General features: G+C 53.1%; 1 protein-coding gene across 1 annotated transcript in view; it reads right to left on the bottom strand.

Annotated features, from left to right (window-relative positions):
- Positions 1 to 16910, bottom strand: part of DOCK11 (dedicator of cytokinesis 11) — a 74549-nt gene extending 57639 nt beyond the window's left edge. Inside the window, exon 1 of the mRNA XM_026038908.1 lies at positions 16809 to 16910. Within this exon, the coding sequence (XP_025894693.1) occupies positions 16809 to 16910 (102 nt within the window). The remainder of the gene's footprint in view (positions 1 to 16808) is intronic.
- Positions 16911 to 17418: the final 508 nt, after the last annotated feature.

The following is a 17418-nucleotide window of genomic DNA, read 5'->3' as shown; positions in this document are numbered from 1 at the left end:
CATCACAAGACGTTGGCTGTTCTCTCCGAGTTTCTGTTGTTGCTAAAAGCACTGCGTCTGGGCCAAATATCTTTTTTTTTTTTTTGCCTTCATCTGACATCTTGCAAAGAAAACACAGGTTAAAAAAGCTCATTTCCTCTGCAAAAGGGAATGAGTTCATAGAGACCTTGTTTTGAAGACAGCGCAAAGCCATTATGTTCTGTATTCCATTATTTTATCCATGTTACAAGATCAGAAAGCAGAGCTTAACAAAAAATATGAGAAAAACACAAAGGCAACTTGGAAAAACTAGGAAAAAATACCCAGCTGTCTAGTTCTAGGCTTCTGATTTCAAAAGCAGGAGCTTGGCACTTGGCACTAGATTTGTGAAAATTAAAATCGACTCCAAAAGCAAACACATGATCCCACATAATAAACGGCAAGCAAATTCTGATTCAATAGTTTTGCCTTCTTTTGGAGCTCGACGCAAAGCACATTGACGCCTGGCCACCCCACGGACAGTGTTTGTGACCCTGTGGCAGCCGTGGGGCTGGGGTGGCACGTGGGCCTTGGGGACAACCCCCATTGCAGCAAGGAGCACTTGGGCCCACAAGAGGAACACTAAATATTTCACAGGAGCAGCAACAAGCTTCACCCCACAGCCGGACTGACCCTAGCGAGGGCACCGCATCTGCACCTGAACATCCAGTCACCAGCCGAGCCCCGTGGGGACAACAGGGCCAAATCACCAGGGAGCAGCAGCTGCACCAAGGGTCCATGCAGATGGATGTTGGTGGTGATGTGTGAGAAAAGTGGAGAAGCCACCACCGCTCTTCCAAAAGTGTCACAGGCAAAGGGTTCTTTTCTCTGCTGGACCCTTAGGACACGCTAGGGGACATTTCCAAGGTCTTTGCAGCAAATAGGAGACACATTTTTGTTTTAATGACAGCTGGGCATCTCCTGCGGTCAAGCAGAGCCATCATGGGGTGGCAGCTGCCCTAACAGCAGGTGAGGTGACCCCAGCTGGGATACGTCCGAGGTGGGGACACGTCCCCATGCACTCCTGGGTGGTCAGAGGTGGCAGTGGCCAAGGGCTGCAGCGAGAGTGACCAGCGATGACCCGGCTGAGGCTACTGTGTGGACGGGACAGCAGGGAGATGGGGATGACACGGGGCTCGTTTGGGGGAACTCTGCACCTCCCAAGGCAGCTGGACCCCATCCCTGCCCRGGGGCTGGAGGAAAGGAGATGCCTGAGAAAGCCAGGCAAGGTCCGGCAGCTCCAGCGGGTGGTCAYGCCAACCAAAGGCGGCATAAATCACTATAAACCGAATTACCTTCACTCCCTGTCCGCATTGATTTCCCTGAAACAAATACACTCTTAACCAGGCCAGGTGGTTAGGAGTTAGGACGAGAGCTTTGGAGGTGCAATGTTGAAGGTCTGAAGCTTTCGAGGTCTGCTCCAGAGAGGTACCTCCGAGCTGCGTTTGGGCCACCGSGGTTTCCTCCGAGGTTGCAACAAGACAACAGAAATGTCACTTTTCATGGAAGAGCACCGCTGCATCCCAGCTATTTCCAACTGCAGCAGGCAGGTGGGAATTTACAGCTAAAAACATAATAGCACATCTTGTTTTTATTTCTTTTCCCTGAAACACAGCAAAAATAGCCCTTGCATGATGATACTGATATCCCCTGTTCTGATAAGAGAAGCCTGTTTAAAAAATTGAAGAACTGCAGAAAAAAAATGTTCTTGCCTTTGTTTTTTGCCATGCTTTGGTATTGGACATAAAGGAAAAACGCAGGCTCTGTAGGAGGCCTGGGCAGTCCTGCATCAGGAACACGCTCTGGTTTCTGCCATGCTGCCCCTGGCTTCGCTGGGCAAAATCTGTTCCCTGTTCCAGGCACAGGGTCGTGAGCTCGCAAAATATTCAGAAAGCAAAACGGAGACGAGAGAATTCGCACAGCAGATGTGAGGAAGGTACTTGTCATTCCATGCTTCCTAAGACGACATCCAGAAGCAGAACAAGACCCCGGCGGTGGCTCTGATGGAGCTGCAAAGCTCTGTGGGCAACTAAAGSCAGTTTTGGTAACATAGGCGGCACCCAGGACCCGTGCGAGCCCCTGGGCAGAGCGATTTCCACCCACCTCTCGCTGCTCTGCTGCACTGCTGGCTCTTACTCTTGGCAGGGGAAAAGAAGAAAGCCGTCTGGGGCAGGAGACGGATTTTTTATTCAAAACACCTCTCTCCTACGTTGCAGGAAGTCGGGATGGATTAGCTCCGATATTTGAGACGGTTCCCTCCAAATCGCTCTCTGGAAAACTCTGCCTCATCCCCAGCATGGGCCAGCAAAAACACCGTAGACATCAACGATCCAAGGCCACCAGGTCAACAGCGCAAAAAGCAAAGGCTGCTCTGCAGAGGGTCGGCACCAAGCGCCCGAGGGCCAGAAGGSGACAAACCACCGTCTCTGTGGGGATTTTGGTGTAAAGGAAAGGGCAGCAGGAACAGGAGGTGTCAGAGGCTCTGCAGACCTTAGAGCTGACCGGGGAGCAGCAGTCAGGAGCACGCAGGGGATGCTGGTGATCTCAGAGGATCTGGGGCGCTGGGGTAGCAAACGTGCTCCTGGAAATCGGATTCAGGGCAACACGGCAACGTTGGCTTGTAGCCAAGAAGGCACCACCCAGCAAGGCCCTTAAAACTCAAGGAGCAGAAACCAGAGAAAAGGAACCTCTCACTTCACTCAGCCTGATGCTCCTCAAACTCTTAATTAAACTTTGGTTAATCACCTAGGACACYGGTCTCAGTCCGGCGCAGCTCAATTCGCTCCTGAAAACGTGCCAAGCCTTGCTCGGGAGGAGCAGGACATCCAGCAGCTGCTCTGCCCCCCACAGATCCATGCCGAGGAGGAGGAGGAAGAGGAAGGCCAGGTGCCCCCAGCACCACGCTGCTCTCCAAAGGGTCAGAGCCACCTCTGCCTCACATTTAATCTCCACAGTGGTTCCTGCAAAGCCGGTTAAAGCGGCRCCCTAAGTCCCAGCGCACGCTCCCCTTCTCAGCCCGCTCCTGCGGCGGCTCTAGCAGTAAATTAGATTCCCCCTAAGAGCCTTTCGCATTGCTAAAGTCCTGGGAAGCGATTGGGGGTACTCAGCACTTGAGATTATTCTGTATTTTCAGTCTTGTTTTATACTGGAATGTCTTCCTGAAATTGCAACTGCACTACAAAAGTTGTTCTTTCAAAAAAATCAAGTATTTAACTCATTTCTTTTCCGGTTTTAACCCCTCTGCAGATSAGAACAAGTCCCAGCAGGGAGTCCTGATGACATTACGGGGACTTCAAGGGCCCCACGTCACGCTGGCTCTGCAGCACGGACGAAGGATGTAGGTCAAACCGTTTGCAGGCAAAGACACTGCTAATGAAAGGATGTGGCCTGTCCCCTGTCCCCAGCGCGCCGGCGAGGACAYCGAGCTCCTGTGCAGCCCCAGGAACACTACGGCCTCACTGCAAACAGCCCTGGGGGGTGACAGGGACAAACTGCCGATATCAAGGCTGGGAATAAAGGTTTAAGCCCTGAAAYGGGACTGTGAAGTTGGCTTTTTGGTCACGGCGCACACGGTCCGGCCACCGCTGTCTGCTGCAGTCACAGCAGCAGGTGGCACCCAGTGAAGCCCTCATGAAAGCGGAGGAAAAACCATTAATTTAAAGCAATTAGAGTCTTAGAAACCACARATTCCTCCACAGGGGAAGCCAATATCCGAGAACAAAGAAAGGCTGCCCGTTCAACAACGGCAGCAACACGTTTCTGCAGGCAGAAACCCGCGGCCGTGCCAAAGCAAGGGCTGTTCTCCACCAAACACACAGGGCCCTGCAACCAGGAYGGATGTCGGAACCAAAAAGGGAGCTGAATTTCTGCATTGCAGCATCAGCTTCCTTCCTCGGCTGCCCGCCCTGGCTGCACCCACTCCAGCTACATGGGCAGAGAGGAGCACCTAGGGAAAGGCCGGGGACACCAGAGAGTTGGGGACACGACACGGGGCTTTGGAAAGAGCTTCTGTCCTGACACTGATGCTCCCGGGAATGCAGGAGCACAAGGAAAAGGGACCGCGGCGCTCGGATCCCTGCGGAGCCCGGTCACAAGGCTCCGCTCGGACAACAGYGCAGGCAAAACAACGGCCTCTCTATGAGGCTATTGCCCGTCTACCAACAAGCAGCTTGGCTGGCATTTTAACAGGAAATTCAATACATGGCTTCAACAGAAACATGCCCACGAACACCAACGCRAGGCGCTGCACAAAGGAAGCCAAGGGCCTCATCCCGCCCGCCCTGCTCCGACCCAGCACAGCGAGGCGGCCACGGGGAAAGCTGGAATAGCCCTTGGCCACAAAGCACTGGGGAAACAGCAAGGGATTTGTGCATTAAACACAGGGAGGAAATCTTAGGAAGCTGGATTATATCGTCTCCTTTCGGAATCCATTTACAAAGTCTGTAAAATTCCCTAAATTTGCTTTCAGAAAAACGGCCCCCAATAACTGAGATATTCATGTGGGGAGGGACAAGAAGGTTATTTTTCACTTCCACGGCCTGAAAAACAGTAACTACCTGTCCTCTGATTTCCTGCATTTGTATACTGTACAAACACACAACTGTTTTTATTATAGTAAGTATATGCATAGTTTTTTATAAAAAAACAAATTCTTCTCTCAGAAACTGGAAAGGTACATTCAAAGTGATGTGACTGTATGGAAAATGAGGGAAAACATTTCATTTGAGGATTTTCTAAATGACAACTACCAGAAAGGCTGACTCTCAAGAAAAGATTAATGCTGTCCATGCACAGCGAGGTCCTGCGGAGAAAATCACTGAGCTGCAAGGCCAGCCGCTTGGGCCCTGCTTAACCTCTCTTGGCCTGCTGGGCCGAGGTGAGCACAGCTCATGTTTCCTGTCACGCAGCACAAGGCAAAGCCCCCAAAACCCGCATCCTGAGTATAAAAATGACAAGTTGCTTGATTTTGGTTTCTCACTGCGATAATGGCCAACGCAGGCAGGACCGGGCGCCTGTCTGTGTGGTTTCCATTAAAAATCCCCCTGGACATCACGTTTTCTCACAGCCCCTGAGCAGAAGCTCAATACAGTACCATGAAATCCACCTTCACAGCACATCTAAGGAGTGTGATAATCTCTTAATATTCAGATAATCTAATCTGAATATTGACAGYGACGATTCCTTAGAGCATCTGTGGGGAAAACGGGAAATTGCGAGACCATGTGTATATAAAAGTATAGTTTCAGACTACAACTGTTCCTAACTGTTCCTAAACATTTAGCTAGCACTTTACAGCAGGTCTATTTACTACTTCATCTATTGCAAATATGCACTTGAAGGGGCAGTAGCTGCACTTGTGTGCAAAGCCTAACCAAGACCAAGTGAGAAATGAAAGCGTAAAGGAGCAACCTGAAGCAGCTCACAGAAAGCAGGGGGCAACGTCAAGCTGGGGAACTGAGTAAAAGCTAAAGAGAGAAAAAACAAAAGGAAGGGAAGAACCACCCCTCAGATGAACTAGTCGCTAGCCAGTTCACTCCTGAGACCGGCAACACCCCAGGGCAGAGAGCGACCACTTCCCACCACGCTGATCATCAGAAACACCCCAGAGACTCGGGAAATCTCCACAGTTCTGGGATTTTCTCATGAATCTTTTGGGTAAATTGGAAAATTTATATGGAATCTGGAGACTGAGAAAATGCACTTTATAGCATGCATGGGTACAGACAACCGGGGAATTTTTATCTACAGAAAAGCTTTTACAAAACCAAGATTCAAAGATCATGAGTCAGGGCTCTCTGAAATCATTTTGTCCATAGAAGTTTAGCTTTTTTATTTTTTCTCTCTCTCTTTTTTTTTTTTTCCCCTTTTTCTTCCCTGTTTTAAATAGCACTTTGGGGATTGATTCTCTTCCTGCCCTCAGTTGCTGCCCTGCTGTATGATGACACCACCAGGCTCTAACCCAAGTGAGAAGGAAGAAACATATGGATGGAAAAGTCGGTTCAGCTAGATATAAGCAGGTCAAAGCTGTTTTTATACTGGCCAGAGGGAGGAAGTTTGAGAAGACCAGGTGAATGCCCCAAATCCCAGCAGTGCTGGAGGTGGTGCCCTCAGAAAGGCTGCCGTGAGAGGGACAGAAGAGCAGATCCAGAACAGAGGATCTGAGTCTGGCCAGGCCAAGACAAGAGCAGCTGTTGGGTGAGCATGGTCAGGAGCTCCGCAGGGCCCAGTGTGGGCAGCTTCATGGAGCACGAGGTGCCAGGGGCTTCCCGGGAGCTCCAGGTCTCCAGGAGAGGGCACAGGTCGCTGCAGGGTTTGCAAAGAGCAGGAAGGGAGGGAAGTGGTAACTGCAGATGCAAGGGTGGCCAAGAGCGCACAGAGAGCACACAGATCTCCCTGCAGGCGGGAGGACCTAGGAGAGATGCCCATGGACAGGGAGATGGTAGGAGATGATGGTAGGAAAAGGATGGAGAGGAGAAATAGAGCATGGGGCTGAAGACCATACAGGAAAAATGTTACCAGGGACAGCCAGATGAAAACAACACGTTGAACGTTTTATGAACAGGCTGAGGAAGAAAATCCCTTCAGGGAGAGGGAACAGAGGAAGCAGGGAGAGGTGTCAGGATGGCGCAGAGGCGGGTGTGATTGGGAATGCACATTTTGTTAAGCTGGAGATGCAGGCAGCTCARCAGGGGCAATGATACAGGACGGAGGGTACACGCAAACACAGATGGGGAGCTGGGAGAGGGTAAAACTGACCACTGAGCTCTCCTCTCCAAGCATCAAACACATCCTCCCCGGGCAGAGCTGGCGCCTTGAGGCTGAGCGAGCTGATGCCTTCAGCAGGATCCACCAGCACCGCCTGAATCTCCGGCAAAGCTCATCCTAAACCYTGGGAACCAGGGCTTCCCCAGGTGCAGGCCAGCAGAGTCTCTCTTCCCCAATCCTCAGCAAGCTGTAGGACTTCTCTTTTACACCAGAACTGGGCTCTCAGGGCTAAGGGTGCCCAGCTGCACCTTAACAAGGACTTTAACCCTTCCCTGTCCCAGCGGGACACAAMTGCTAGTGCTTAGTTTCTAGGTATCTCATTAGATAGGGATCTGGGTGGCAACCCGACTATCCCGACCTCCCTATAGAAGTTATATGCACCAGCCTACACCATTCTCCAGCTCTGAAATCCAGCGCAGACAGTGCAAGGCTTCTGTGCCCCCCTCTCCTCCCGCCCTAGGAATAAGGGTGGCAGGATTTGACACGAGCTGTCACAGAAATAAGAAGACGGGAAGGGGAAAATGGGCACACAGACCAGACGCCCCACTAGAGAACACTTGCAGTGGAAATGACTCATGTTTTCCACCCAAAAGCGCAGAGAAGAGCCCGGCCCCTCTCCCTTGCAGCCCGTGGTGCTGCTCGGGTCCTGTGCAGAAGCAGCTCGTCCACCCTCGCGTCCCTCCTTGTGCCTTGATGTCCTTGTCCCTCCTTGTCTGCCCAAGGAGGCCCCATCGCCTCTSCAGGACGGGGTGCACGCGAGGCTGAGGCCCCATTAATAGAACAGACAGGACCCTACGACCCTGGAGCCTGAGGGAAAATCTTTTCTACTAAATTACAGAAAAAAAAAAAAACCAAAACAACAAAACGCAGTGTGCTTGGATCAGGGTGTTGTTGCTGAACCATTCCCCCTCCAGCTTCTGGCAAACTGCATGCACTAAGGCTATAAATATTGGCCAGGAATGGGGCCACTGCCTATTGACAGCGACTGCATCTGCTCGGGATCTCATCATTACATCTGCAGGCAGAGACCGAATTTGTCTCTGCAGCAAATCCTGGCCTGAGCAAGCCATGAYGCTGGCCACAAATTACCATATGGTGAATCTAGCTCAGAAGCACACGTCAAAAGGGTATTTTGTAAGCCAAACGCTTCCATTTGCAGTTAATGCCCAGATCTCTAATGACTGTTTGCAGTTTTTGGCTTGCTTTGTTTCTGAGAGCGGGTATCACGGTAGCTTGTGATGCCACTTTGGACACGGCTTGGAGAAGCAGTCTGAAAGTTGATGCCTTTCCGGGGATCAGGCACTTTTGATGGACACAGGCAAATATTTACCCCATCAGTTCTGCTTAGACCTGGCAAACAAGAGAGTCATGCCCTAAAATATCTTCAAATTGGCTTAGAAATTATAGGAAGCCAGAATAATCAGCGTATAGTTCTTCATGTTCCTTCATAGTCTTTAGGAGATCACATTTCTTAAACTTAGCTCTGCAGCCACAAGGGCCAGCAACATTCCTCTTTCCAGAAAACTGGGATTTCTGCATAATCATTGGAGCTAAAGAAAACAGATACCAGAACCAAACTGCACTGCAACAAAGCAATGAGAATCCACAGCCAACCTGCCGGCAACACGGGGAGCGATGCAATGAGCACAGAGTCACAGGATGCACATTTTTGGCCCAGCTTTGGCACAAAACCCCTTCCAAGATGATCCAAGCACCACTCCTGCCCAAGTCTGTTAATCTGGGCCACCACCCAAGGTTGTTTTTGCTACCCTTGCTCAATACAGATGGGCCCTGCATCTCCAGGCCCCAAATACAACACTGGAAGCCACGTGTGTCCCTGCCAACGTAGGTACATCCCAAGTGGAATCCGAGCCTTCTGCACAAGGAAAACAGGGAGGGATCAGCACATCTTTACATCAGCAGAGCTACACTTGCATTCAGCTGAGCGTGTGGCACAGAGCACGTGAGACAGGGAAACACAGCACAGTGTTGATTTCTCTCCTCCGAAAACAACAACATTAGTAGTTTTTGGCAAAAGGTTACTGGTTTCCACGGGATAGTTGCACTTCTGCCAGATACGGCTTCTCAAAACTTTCTGAGAGAACACACATGCTAAAAAAAGGAAATGATCATTATAATGACAGCAATACAAGTTATTTAAGTTATTAACTGGAGGATTCCAAAGTGCTTTTCAGATTTCACTGCTATTTCGTCATTTATTTATATAATCTCAGTTCCATATTTAGCGTTCAGTTCCAGAAGGGCYGAGCTCCAAACATCTTTAAACAATTAATTGCACATCAGCAGAACCCCACCCTTTCCTGCCTGCTCTTAAACCCCRTGTTTTTCACTCAAGAAGCTGCAGGCACAAGGCAAGCCGAGGGCACAGCAGCATCCCGAGCAGCGACAGGAGCAGGGAGGAGAGGGAAAGGAGCCTTTCTGCTTTGCTGGCATGTGGAGACAGGCAGGCCATGGTTGAGCCCCAACCGAGGAAAACAAAAGCAGAAAGTGGCAGTTGGTTTTTTCGGGGTTGCCTTAGCGATGTGGTAACCACCCACAACAGTGAAGTCAAAGCTCGGAGATGTCAGGGCTGATTTGAGCAGCTCAGGAAGTTGTTGGCGTCAACCCCTGGCTTGCTCGGGCTGCTCTGGCTTCGGGCTGCAGAAATTTGCAGGTGCAGCTGCAAAGTTGCACTTTTCTATCCAAAAGAGCAGGGATGGGGGCTCCAGAAGGGCCTCTTTAGTTGCAGAGTGGACTCTGTCTTGCATCAACCCGATTTCAAAGCAGCTACAAGCAAAATGCTGCTGTTGAGGGAAGCAGCTGGAAGTTCCCCCTGGATTAAGACACCTGTAAGACTCCAGTATAAACTCCCAGCTCCATCACACAGAGAGACAAGAGCGTATGTAGGACACGCYGGGCAGAAGAGTCAAGGCAGGACTGACAGGGAAGCCCCAGTTGTGTGCGTGGCTTTCCTGATCCCTCACACTTTGGGACGACCAAGGCTGAGTGAGTTGGGCCTGTCCAGCTTGGAGAAGAGAAGGCTGAGAGGGGATCTGATTAACATGTATAAGTTCAGGAAGGGAGAATGTAGGGAGGAAGGGGCCAGGCTATTCTCATTGGTGGCCAGCGACAGGACAAGGGGCAATGGGTATAAGTTGAAACACAGGAGGTTCCAACTCCAGGTGAGGAGGAACTTCTTTMCTGTGAGGGTGACAGCAGTGGAACAGGCTGCCCAGGGAGGTTGTGGAGTCTCCTTCCCTGGAGGTCTCCAAACCCACCTGGATGCCGCCCTGTGCCACATACTCTGGGTGTCCCTCCTTGAGCAGGAAGGTTGGACTAGATGATCTCTAGAGGTCCCTTCCAACCTTGAACATTCTGTGATTCTGTGACCATCTCCATGCTGCTCTCAGACCATCCCAGCCCGCTCCATCACCTCTTTCCCAGCGACCGAGGCTCCTGCAGACAACTCTGTGCGCCCAGAACCCGTCGCTGCAGCCGGGGCTGCCCGGCTCCGGCTCCCAGCTCCGGCTGCCGGGGCGCGGGGACCCTTCGTGGGCGCCCAGACGAGCAGGGCACCACGTCAGCGCTCGCCAGCAGCCGCTCGGCCGCAGCTTCTGCTTTCTTTGGGACCGCGGCACCAGGCCAGGCCCTCGCCCTCCACCTGCACCTCCTCCGAGCGCGACACAGCTCCAAGGCAGAACTCCCGACCACCGCCAAAATACAGCTATTGACCTTATTTGGCTCAAAAATCAGCAAAGCTGAAGGAAAACGAGCAGGATTTGGCATTTTGTGTGTCACTTCCTTCAGCAAGCAAGAGCAGACCGCTCTATCTCCTTATCTTGCCCAGGAGCAGTTACAGAGCAAACAAGAGGCTCCTTGGCGTGACCACATCCTAATTATATGAATTATACGATGGTGACTTTCCAGCTGCATGGGATCACCCCCTGCTCCGATGCATGGGAAGGGGTCCTTGTGCACAGGCAAGGGCCACAGCAAGGATGTCACCAGCGGGAAAGGCGGGCGCCGGAGGGAACAGGGAGCAACGTGGGCTGAAACAGGGAGGCTCTTGTTCCACCCACTGCCACTTCCAGGGACAGCCCGGATATTAATGAGGACAGAGAAAGAAAACACGTTGCAGCCAGAATGGAGAAGGGCGAGAGAGGGGTAGGAATGAATAGAAGTGACCCCATTAGGGAAGCAGCGGGAGGCAGGGAAAGCTGCTACAGATGCAAGGCTGTGCTGAAGGGAAAAAGGAACCAGCAAGGGAGAGCTTTGATTTGTGTTTTTTTAAAGGAATGAAAGAGAAGGAGGAAAAGGGCAGCAGGGAGATGTGTTCGGGCGTTTCGGAGCTGACAGCAGCAGCCACAAAGGCCTGTGATGCTCTGCTGTTCCTCCGCGGGCAGGACAGGGACGGGGAGGCCGCTTTGCTGGGGAGGCTGGAGGCTGCCTGGCCTGGCTGCGACTCGCCTCTCGAGCCACAGAAAYGCCAAACGCCTGTGCAGTTTCACAGTACTAGAGATAAGGAATCAGCGTGCAAGGGACTACACGAAACACTAAGAGCCACCAAAAYGCACAGAGAAAAGCGTCTCACAACACGCACTGCAACGGTCCAGCTTCAAATGCTCCTCATCCAGGGGAGACTATGGAAAGGGGGCTGAAAGGGAGCCCTAGAGCCATCCTCTCCCTGGATTTGAGGTGCGTCAAATCCTCACCCGCATTGCGGGCAGTAGCTGCAGGCACCACCACAACCATCTGCTCCAGACAGCGACAGCAGCAGGTCGGGGCAGATGCTGCCAGTGCAGGCGTCCCTGCATTTTCACGGTACCTTTTCTGGCACAGAACAACCCCCCCAGCCTTGCCCTGTTTGAGGAAGGGAAACGCTCAGCCCCAAGCACGTGCCCCAACCTCTTCCCCTCTGTAAAAGCAGCTCCCCGTGCCCTCCTTCCACCGTGGAAATGCTGGGTGCTCGGGCAGGCACAAACCAGGACACTCTCCGGCACGCAGGGACCCAGCRGCACCCAGCCAACCCTGAGCTAAATTCGGCCCCTCAGCCCTGATTTGGGAAAGCATGTGATTAATTTTAAGAATGCATTTCACCATTTTCTCGAATAAATCCCCGCGARCAATAATCTCTCTATAAAGACTTCCACGGAAGTCACCGGAGCGAGAAGAGGCGGCAGACGCCGGAGTTACCCTGCGTAAAAGCTGCCCTACGTAGACTGGCAGCAAAACCCCCGCCCTCTTCAGCAGGGACACAATTTCCTTCATCTCCTTAATACATCTTTTTCTTATTGAAGTTATGCAAATACAGCACACTGACTATACCCTAGAGGCAACGCACACGTACTCTATCTCAAGAGCACCAAGATCACTACAAGCACTGCATATAAACACCCATCATGCTGATCAAAGAGAATTTAGCTGATTAAAAGAGGATTCTACGTGAAAAAGCTGGTATCCTCCACACGGGTGCAAATCCAGCCATAAATAATACAAATGAAGCTGAAGGGACTCACAAGAAGAACAAAATGCCTGTCTGCCTCTAGTCAAAACCTCCTTAACATCATTGCTGGGGAGCTTTTTATCTGCAATTTGGGGCTCGAAACGGAGCCCCACACATGAGCCCAGCCTAAGGAGGATCGAAACACTCCACTACCTGCCCTGGGCATGGTGCCTACAGTGCGATGGTGAGGATTCAGAGAGCACGTCCCATGGCCATGCGCAATGCAGGCGATGGGACACTTGGCTCGAGCCTCCGTGCAGTCATTTGCAAGTAGAGACACCGTGACTGCTGGTTGCCCGCGCGCTGGCACGCGTGTAGCTGTGTCACCCTGCCTGGGGACATGGTGCCAAGCTGCAGGGCGCACGGGGAACGGACCACCGCGCTGCCCAAGCTCCTTCCAAGACGAGACGCTCCGGGTCTGCGTCCTCACCACGCAGCGAAGCYGTGAGCGCATCCTCAGCTCATCTGCATGGAAATGATCTATAGAAAACAGGAGTAATTGTGGGAGGGAAAATTGCCACCAGCTGACTGGTTCTGGCAGCACTGTGGGAAAACAGACGGTCTGGGGTTTGTCAAGGGCTCTCTCCTCTGATCTCATGTCTCCCACATATCTCTCTGCTCTGTCACAGCGCAGGGAACGGCACCTTTGGAGAGCTTGGAGTGGCTCCACGTGCAGCCCCATTCCCATGCGAGCCGAGGGCACTGCCCRCTGAGGAAGAGGAGCTGGAGGAAAGCTCCGGCTCGGTGTCAGCCTTGCTTCCAGGCGGGGAAGCAGCCCTGTGCAGCTGAGCTGGGTCCCAAGCAGCAGGGAGAGCCTCGCTGCCCTCCTGGCAGGGCTCCGAGACACCCAATTACAGGTCTCTCTCACTGCTGCGCTCCAGCAACGCCAGGAGCCTTCCTGGCAGGGCAAGCACGATGTGATGCAGGATGAAGGAAAGGGGAAATACTCAGCAAAGCCAGGGAACACACCTGAGAGCACCCACGTGAATCCTCCTGGCAAAGCTCAGCTTTCACTTGCAGTGCTCCCAGAGTTGCACAAATCCCACGCCAACCAAGGGCTCCATGCCGGTTTTCCAYCCCTGCCTCCATACACAACCTTTCCATTAAAATTCAGCAACATCCTGAGCGTGGAGAAGAGGGGAGCAAGGAGATTTTAATCAAGATCTGAGTCAAACTCACCAATGTCTGTTCACTGCCAAAGGTCTCCTGGCTGCTCTCCTTGAGCTCCAGCCTGCTTGTTTCTCCCCAGAGACCATTAGCACTTTGTTTTCTGGGTTTAAAGTTATAGTTCTAATTTATTTTACTTCTAGTGCCACAAGCTTTAAATTGCTCTTTCAGTTAAGAGCAGCCTAAACATTCATGCTTAGGCTTTGACTGTTCTCTTTCAGCAAAACTCSATCAAATTATTTGCATCTTCCATTTATCCCACCAAGCAACTTAATGCCTTTTCTATATTTGTCTATTTAAATAGTGACCTCATTTATCAATTATTCTGCCAAAACACCATGCACTAATTTATAACCAGGAGGATGCATCAGGGACCATTCAGAGCTGCAGCTGATACAATCTGCCCTGCAGCTACGCTAAGAAAAGCATGGGGAGAGAATAAGGGCTCCACTTGCCCCACTGCCCGAAGCAGCCCGGGCGCTCGTAGCTCTGCTCAGGAGGGCTCTGCTTCCTCTCTAGGGGTTCCCGCTAAACTCATTTTTCTCCCCACGACCTCCTCTACGCAGCCCATTTTGCTGCGAACGTGAATCCCAGCACCAGGAGCGAAGCCCTGCCTGAAGCCACCCAACTCCTCCTGACTTTACTAGGGGGTTGTAAAGAAAAAATATAAATGTTCTCCTGGCACAAGGCAAACATAACAAATGCAGGAACAGAAGAGCTTCATTGCACTTGCAGGACAGCACTAATTGAGCTGCGTTACACAAAGCACCATGGCACACACGCAGTGCAACACTCCAGGCTGGGAGAGCATCTCCTTTACAGCGTGAATTATGGCTCGGCATGAGCTGACTTCTTCCATGACGTTAAAAGCCCTCCTCACTTAGAGGTTTTCATTCAGTAGCATTTCATTCTCTGGCTGCAAATGATTTCTTACTCTAACACAGCTCCTTGTCTYGAGGGAGCGACTTGAATGCCCCAAATGCTAAGCCTGATCCAAGCGATAAAGGAGTCCAATGGCTCCAGCTCCTCCCGTGGGAAGGTGGGCTGCGTGTTACGGTGCACAAAATACTAGTTCTTGAGCAGGCAATGAGGCTTCACACGTGCTCCCCTTGCCTTGCTCTCATCCACACTCGCTGCCATGGATCTGTCGTGCCCAAGGCAGGCAGACAGCGACGGCATCTCGCAGCATCGCTGGGGCCACTGCGGGCAGAGCATCCCTAGGGGCCCCGGGTCTATTACACCACTCAAGGCTCTGATTGACTTAACATCTGCTGCGTTGAAGCGGCAGGAAAAGGAGGAGATCTTGGCAACCAAGGTCAGGAGTGCAACCCCAGCCTGCTTYGTAGCACGGATCAGCCTGCAGGCAGCCGCTTTCTGCATGGTTTCCCCAAGCAGGTGGTTCTGGCAAACGTCCCYGGGTCTGACACCGTGCTGGGATTGGGACACGCCACTCTTGTCTAGTACCAGTGCAGGTGCCACCTGTACCAGCAGCACCGTGAACCCAGGGTCGGCCAGGTTCCTGGGGATCYGCACCATCCGCTCGGGGCACGGGCTTGGTTACAGCCTGCACCTCTGCCACGGAGCCAAGGAATTTTGCTCCATGGGGAGACGGGGCTCCAAAGGCACGAGGGAGTGTTTATGCCAAGTGGGCAGCTCCATGCGGAGCCTCCACTTGGAAATAGAATCATAATTTACAGCTTTTTAGTCTCCTCCTTTTCCACCTTCTCCTAGGATCCCATCTCCGCCCTCCTAGTGACCAGAACACCAGGACGTGGACATCCCTTGTGAGAAGGGGCAACAAGCTGGTGGATGGAGAGGAACCACCTGCTCTGTGGAGCAACAGGGGAACCACCTACTTTGTCCTGAGTTGGTGATGGACTGCAAAACACCCACCCAAGACTCTCTCATAAATTCACACACCCCCCATTCACCACTCCCTAGATACTGCAGCATCTTATGGCTCTTCCTAGTGATGCAGAAGGGCTTGGATTTATCCTTTGCTGCTAAACCGTCAAGAGCAGGAAGCTCTGCCAAGATCTAGGGGAAACAGAGACACCTGCCCTCACCCTCCTCCAGTGCTTGGCTGCAAACAGCAGCTCTGGGACATCTGCCCATCAGGGAAAAAAAAACAGGAAAAAAAAAGAAAAAAGGAAAGTGGAAAGTCAGTAGGGGGATGGTGTGTGCAATGAAACCCTAGAGAGGAACAAGAAGAGAGTGGCTTCCAATGGGTGCCAGCACCGCTGGCCCCTGGATTAGCTTCCTTTGGGTTGCATTTGTTTTCCTCTGCAGTCCACCCGCCCTTCCACTCTCTGACAGCAGACACCTGGCACAGGCGCTGAGCAATCATTTGCCTGTAGGATACTGAAGCTCTTTGGGTCCTCGGCAAACAACTCCATTTTTAATGAGAGCTTCCATCAGCTTTTAAAAGCATTTATTCCTACGCATTGTTTATGAAAGAGCGAAAACTAAACACATGGAAGCCTGTAAGGATCCCTGAACAACTGCATATGGGAAAGGGTAGCCACAGCATCAGGAAATCACATAGGATCATTGCAATGCTTTTTTTTTTTCTTCCCCAACCTTATAAACTAACATATTCCCAAGAAAATTCCGTTTTAGAAGAAGAATTGCATGAAACTCTCCATTTACTTTGCTATCAATCTACCAGCATAGAATTAGCAAGAATTATTCACTGAACTTGCATGGCACGTGCTTCATGTCCTAACCTTCCATCAAAGTCAAGGTCAAACACGATTGCACACTTGAGTAATTCAATGAGCAACCCCGAAACACATCCTGGGATGCTCCGAGCCGCCCCGGCAGGGCACAGCAGCCAGCGTCCGCACAGCCGTGCCCGTAACAAAGACAACCTGCTGCAGCATCAGGAGGGAAACSCAGGCAGGAAACACATCCCGGGAAGCCCTCGATGCGCGCGCCGGGCACGCGAGCTGGGCTCCGGCTGCACTCGCAGCTGGTGCCTCTCCTTGCCAGGCCGTGCCCTTCAGCACCATCCTCTTCACTTGCCGGGTTTAGATCGCTTGTGCTGGGCTAACTGAGTTACCTGCTTAGCCGTGAAGCCGCACAGCTGCGTTCCTGCGCATCCCCGCTCCCAGCGCAGCACTAGGTAGTCCTAGCCTAGCCAGCCCTTGGCATACTCGCATCTCCGACCGCGCTCGAACCGGCGCGGGGACAAACGGCGCCGATGCAAAAACCGCAACACGAAGCCCGGAGCGGTAGGTTTGCCCTGTCCCCCCGCACCCCCAGCGTGGCCAGCCCCTGGCCAGCTCTGCCCCTGCCCTCCCCTTCCCCAGCGCGGCCCCGGCCCCGCGCGCGGCCCCGGCCCCGCGCCGCTCACCAGCACCACGGAGCCCCGCACGGCCTCCGAGACGCTCTGCCGCAGCTCGGCCGCCGTGCCCGGCTTGCTCAGCCGCTTCGTGAACTTCCTCACGTCGGACATGGCGACATGGCCCGCGGCGGCAGCGCGGAGCCGAGCGGAGCGGCCGGGCGGAGCCGTCGCGGGGCGGCGACGGCCGCGGGGACGGGGAGGGCCCCGGCGGCCACGGGGAGGGCCCCGGCGCTCGGCCCGCCCCCCCGGCCGCGCTTTGTCCCCGTCGCAGGTGCCTCGCGCAGCGGCGTCGGGGCCGCATCCTGCGCGCGGGAGGAGCCGGCGCCGGGATTTGGGGGGGCAGCTGGCCCCGGGATGGGGCAGCCCGGGCTGCAGGTTGGGGGTGGTGGCGGTGACACGGGCAGCAGCGCCCGTGTCGCAGCCCAGCACTGCCCGAGGTGCTCCGGCTGCCCTGGGGACATGCGGCGCCAGGACCCGGCCCGAGGACGTCACCTTCTCCCCGGAATTCCAGCCCCTTTCCAACAGCAGCACCCCGAGGAGCGGGGCTGAAGGCGCAGACGGGGCAGGCGGCGCCGGGGGACGGTGCTGTGCCCAAGCCGGGCCTTGCTGCAGGGCTGAG

Source organism: Nothoprocta perdicaria, unplaced genomic scaffold (assembly GCF_003342845.1).
Source record: "Nothoprocta perdicaria isolate Ctin4 unplaced genomic scaffold, notPer1 scaffold_22, whole genome shotgun sequence".
NCBI classification, from domain to species: Eukaryota; Metazoa; Chordata; class Aves; order Tinamiformes; family Tinamidae; genus Nothoprocta; species Nothoprocta perdicaria.
Note: the sequence above shows the minus strand (reverse complement) of the source record. Positions and strands in the feature narration are given on the sequence as shown.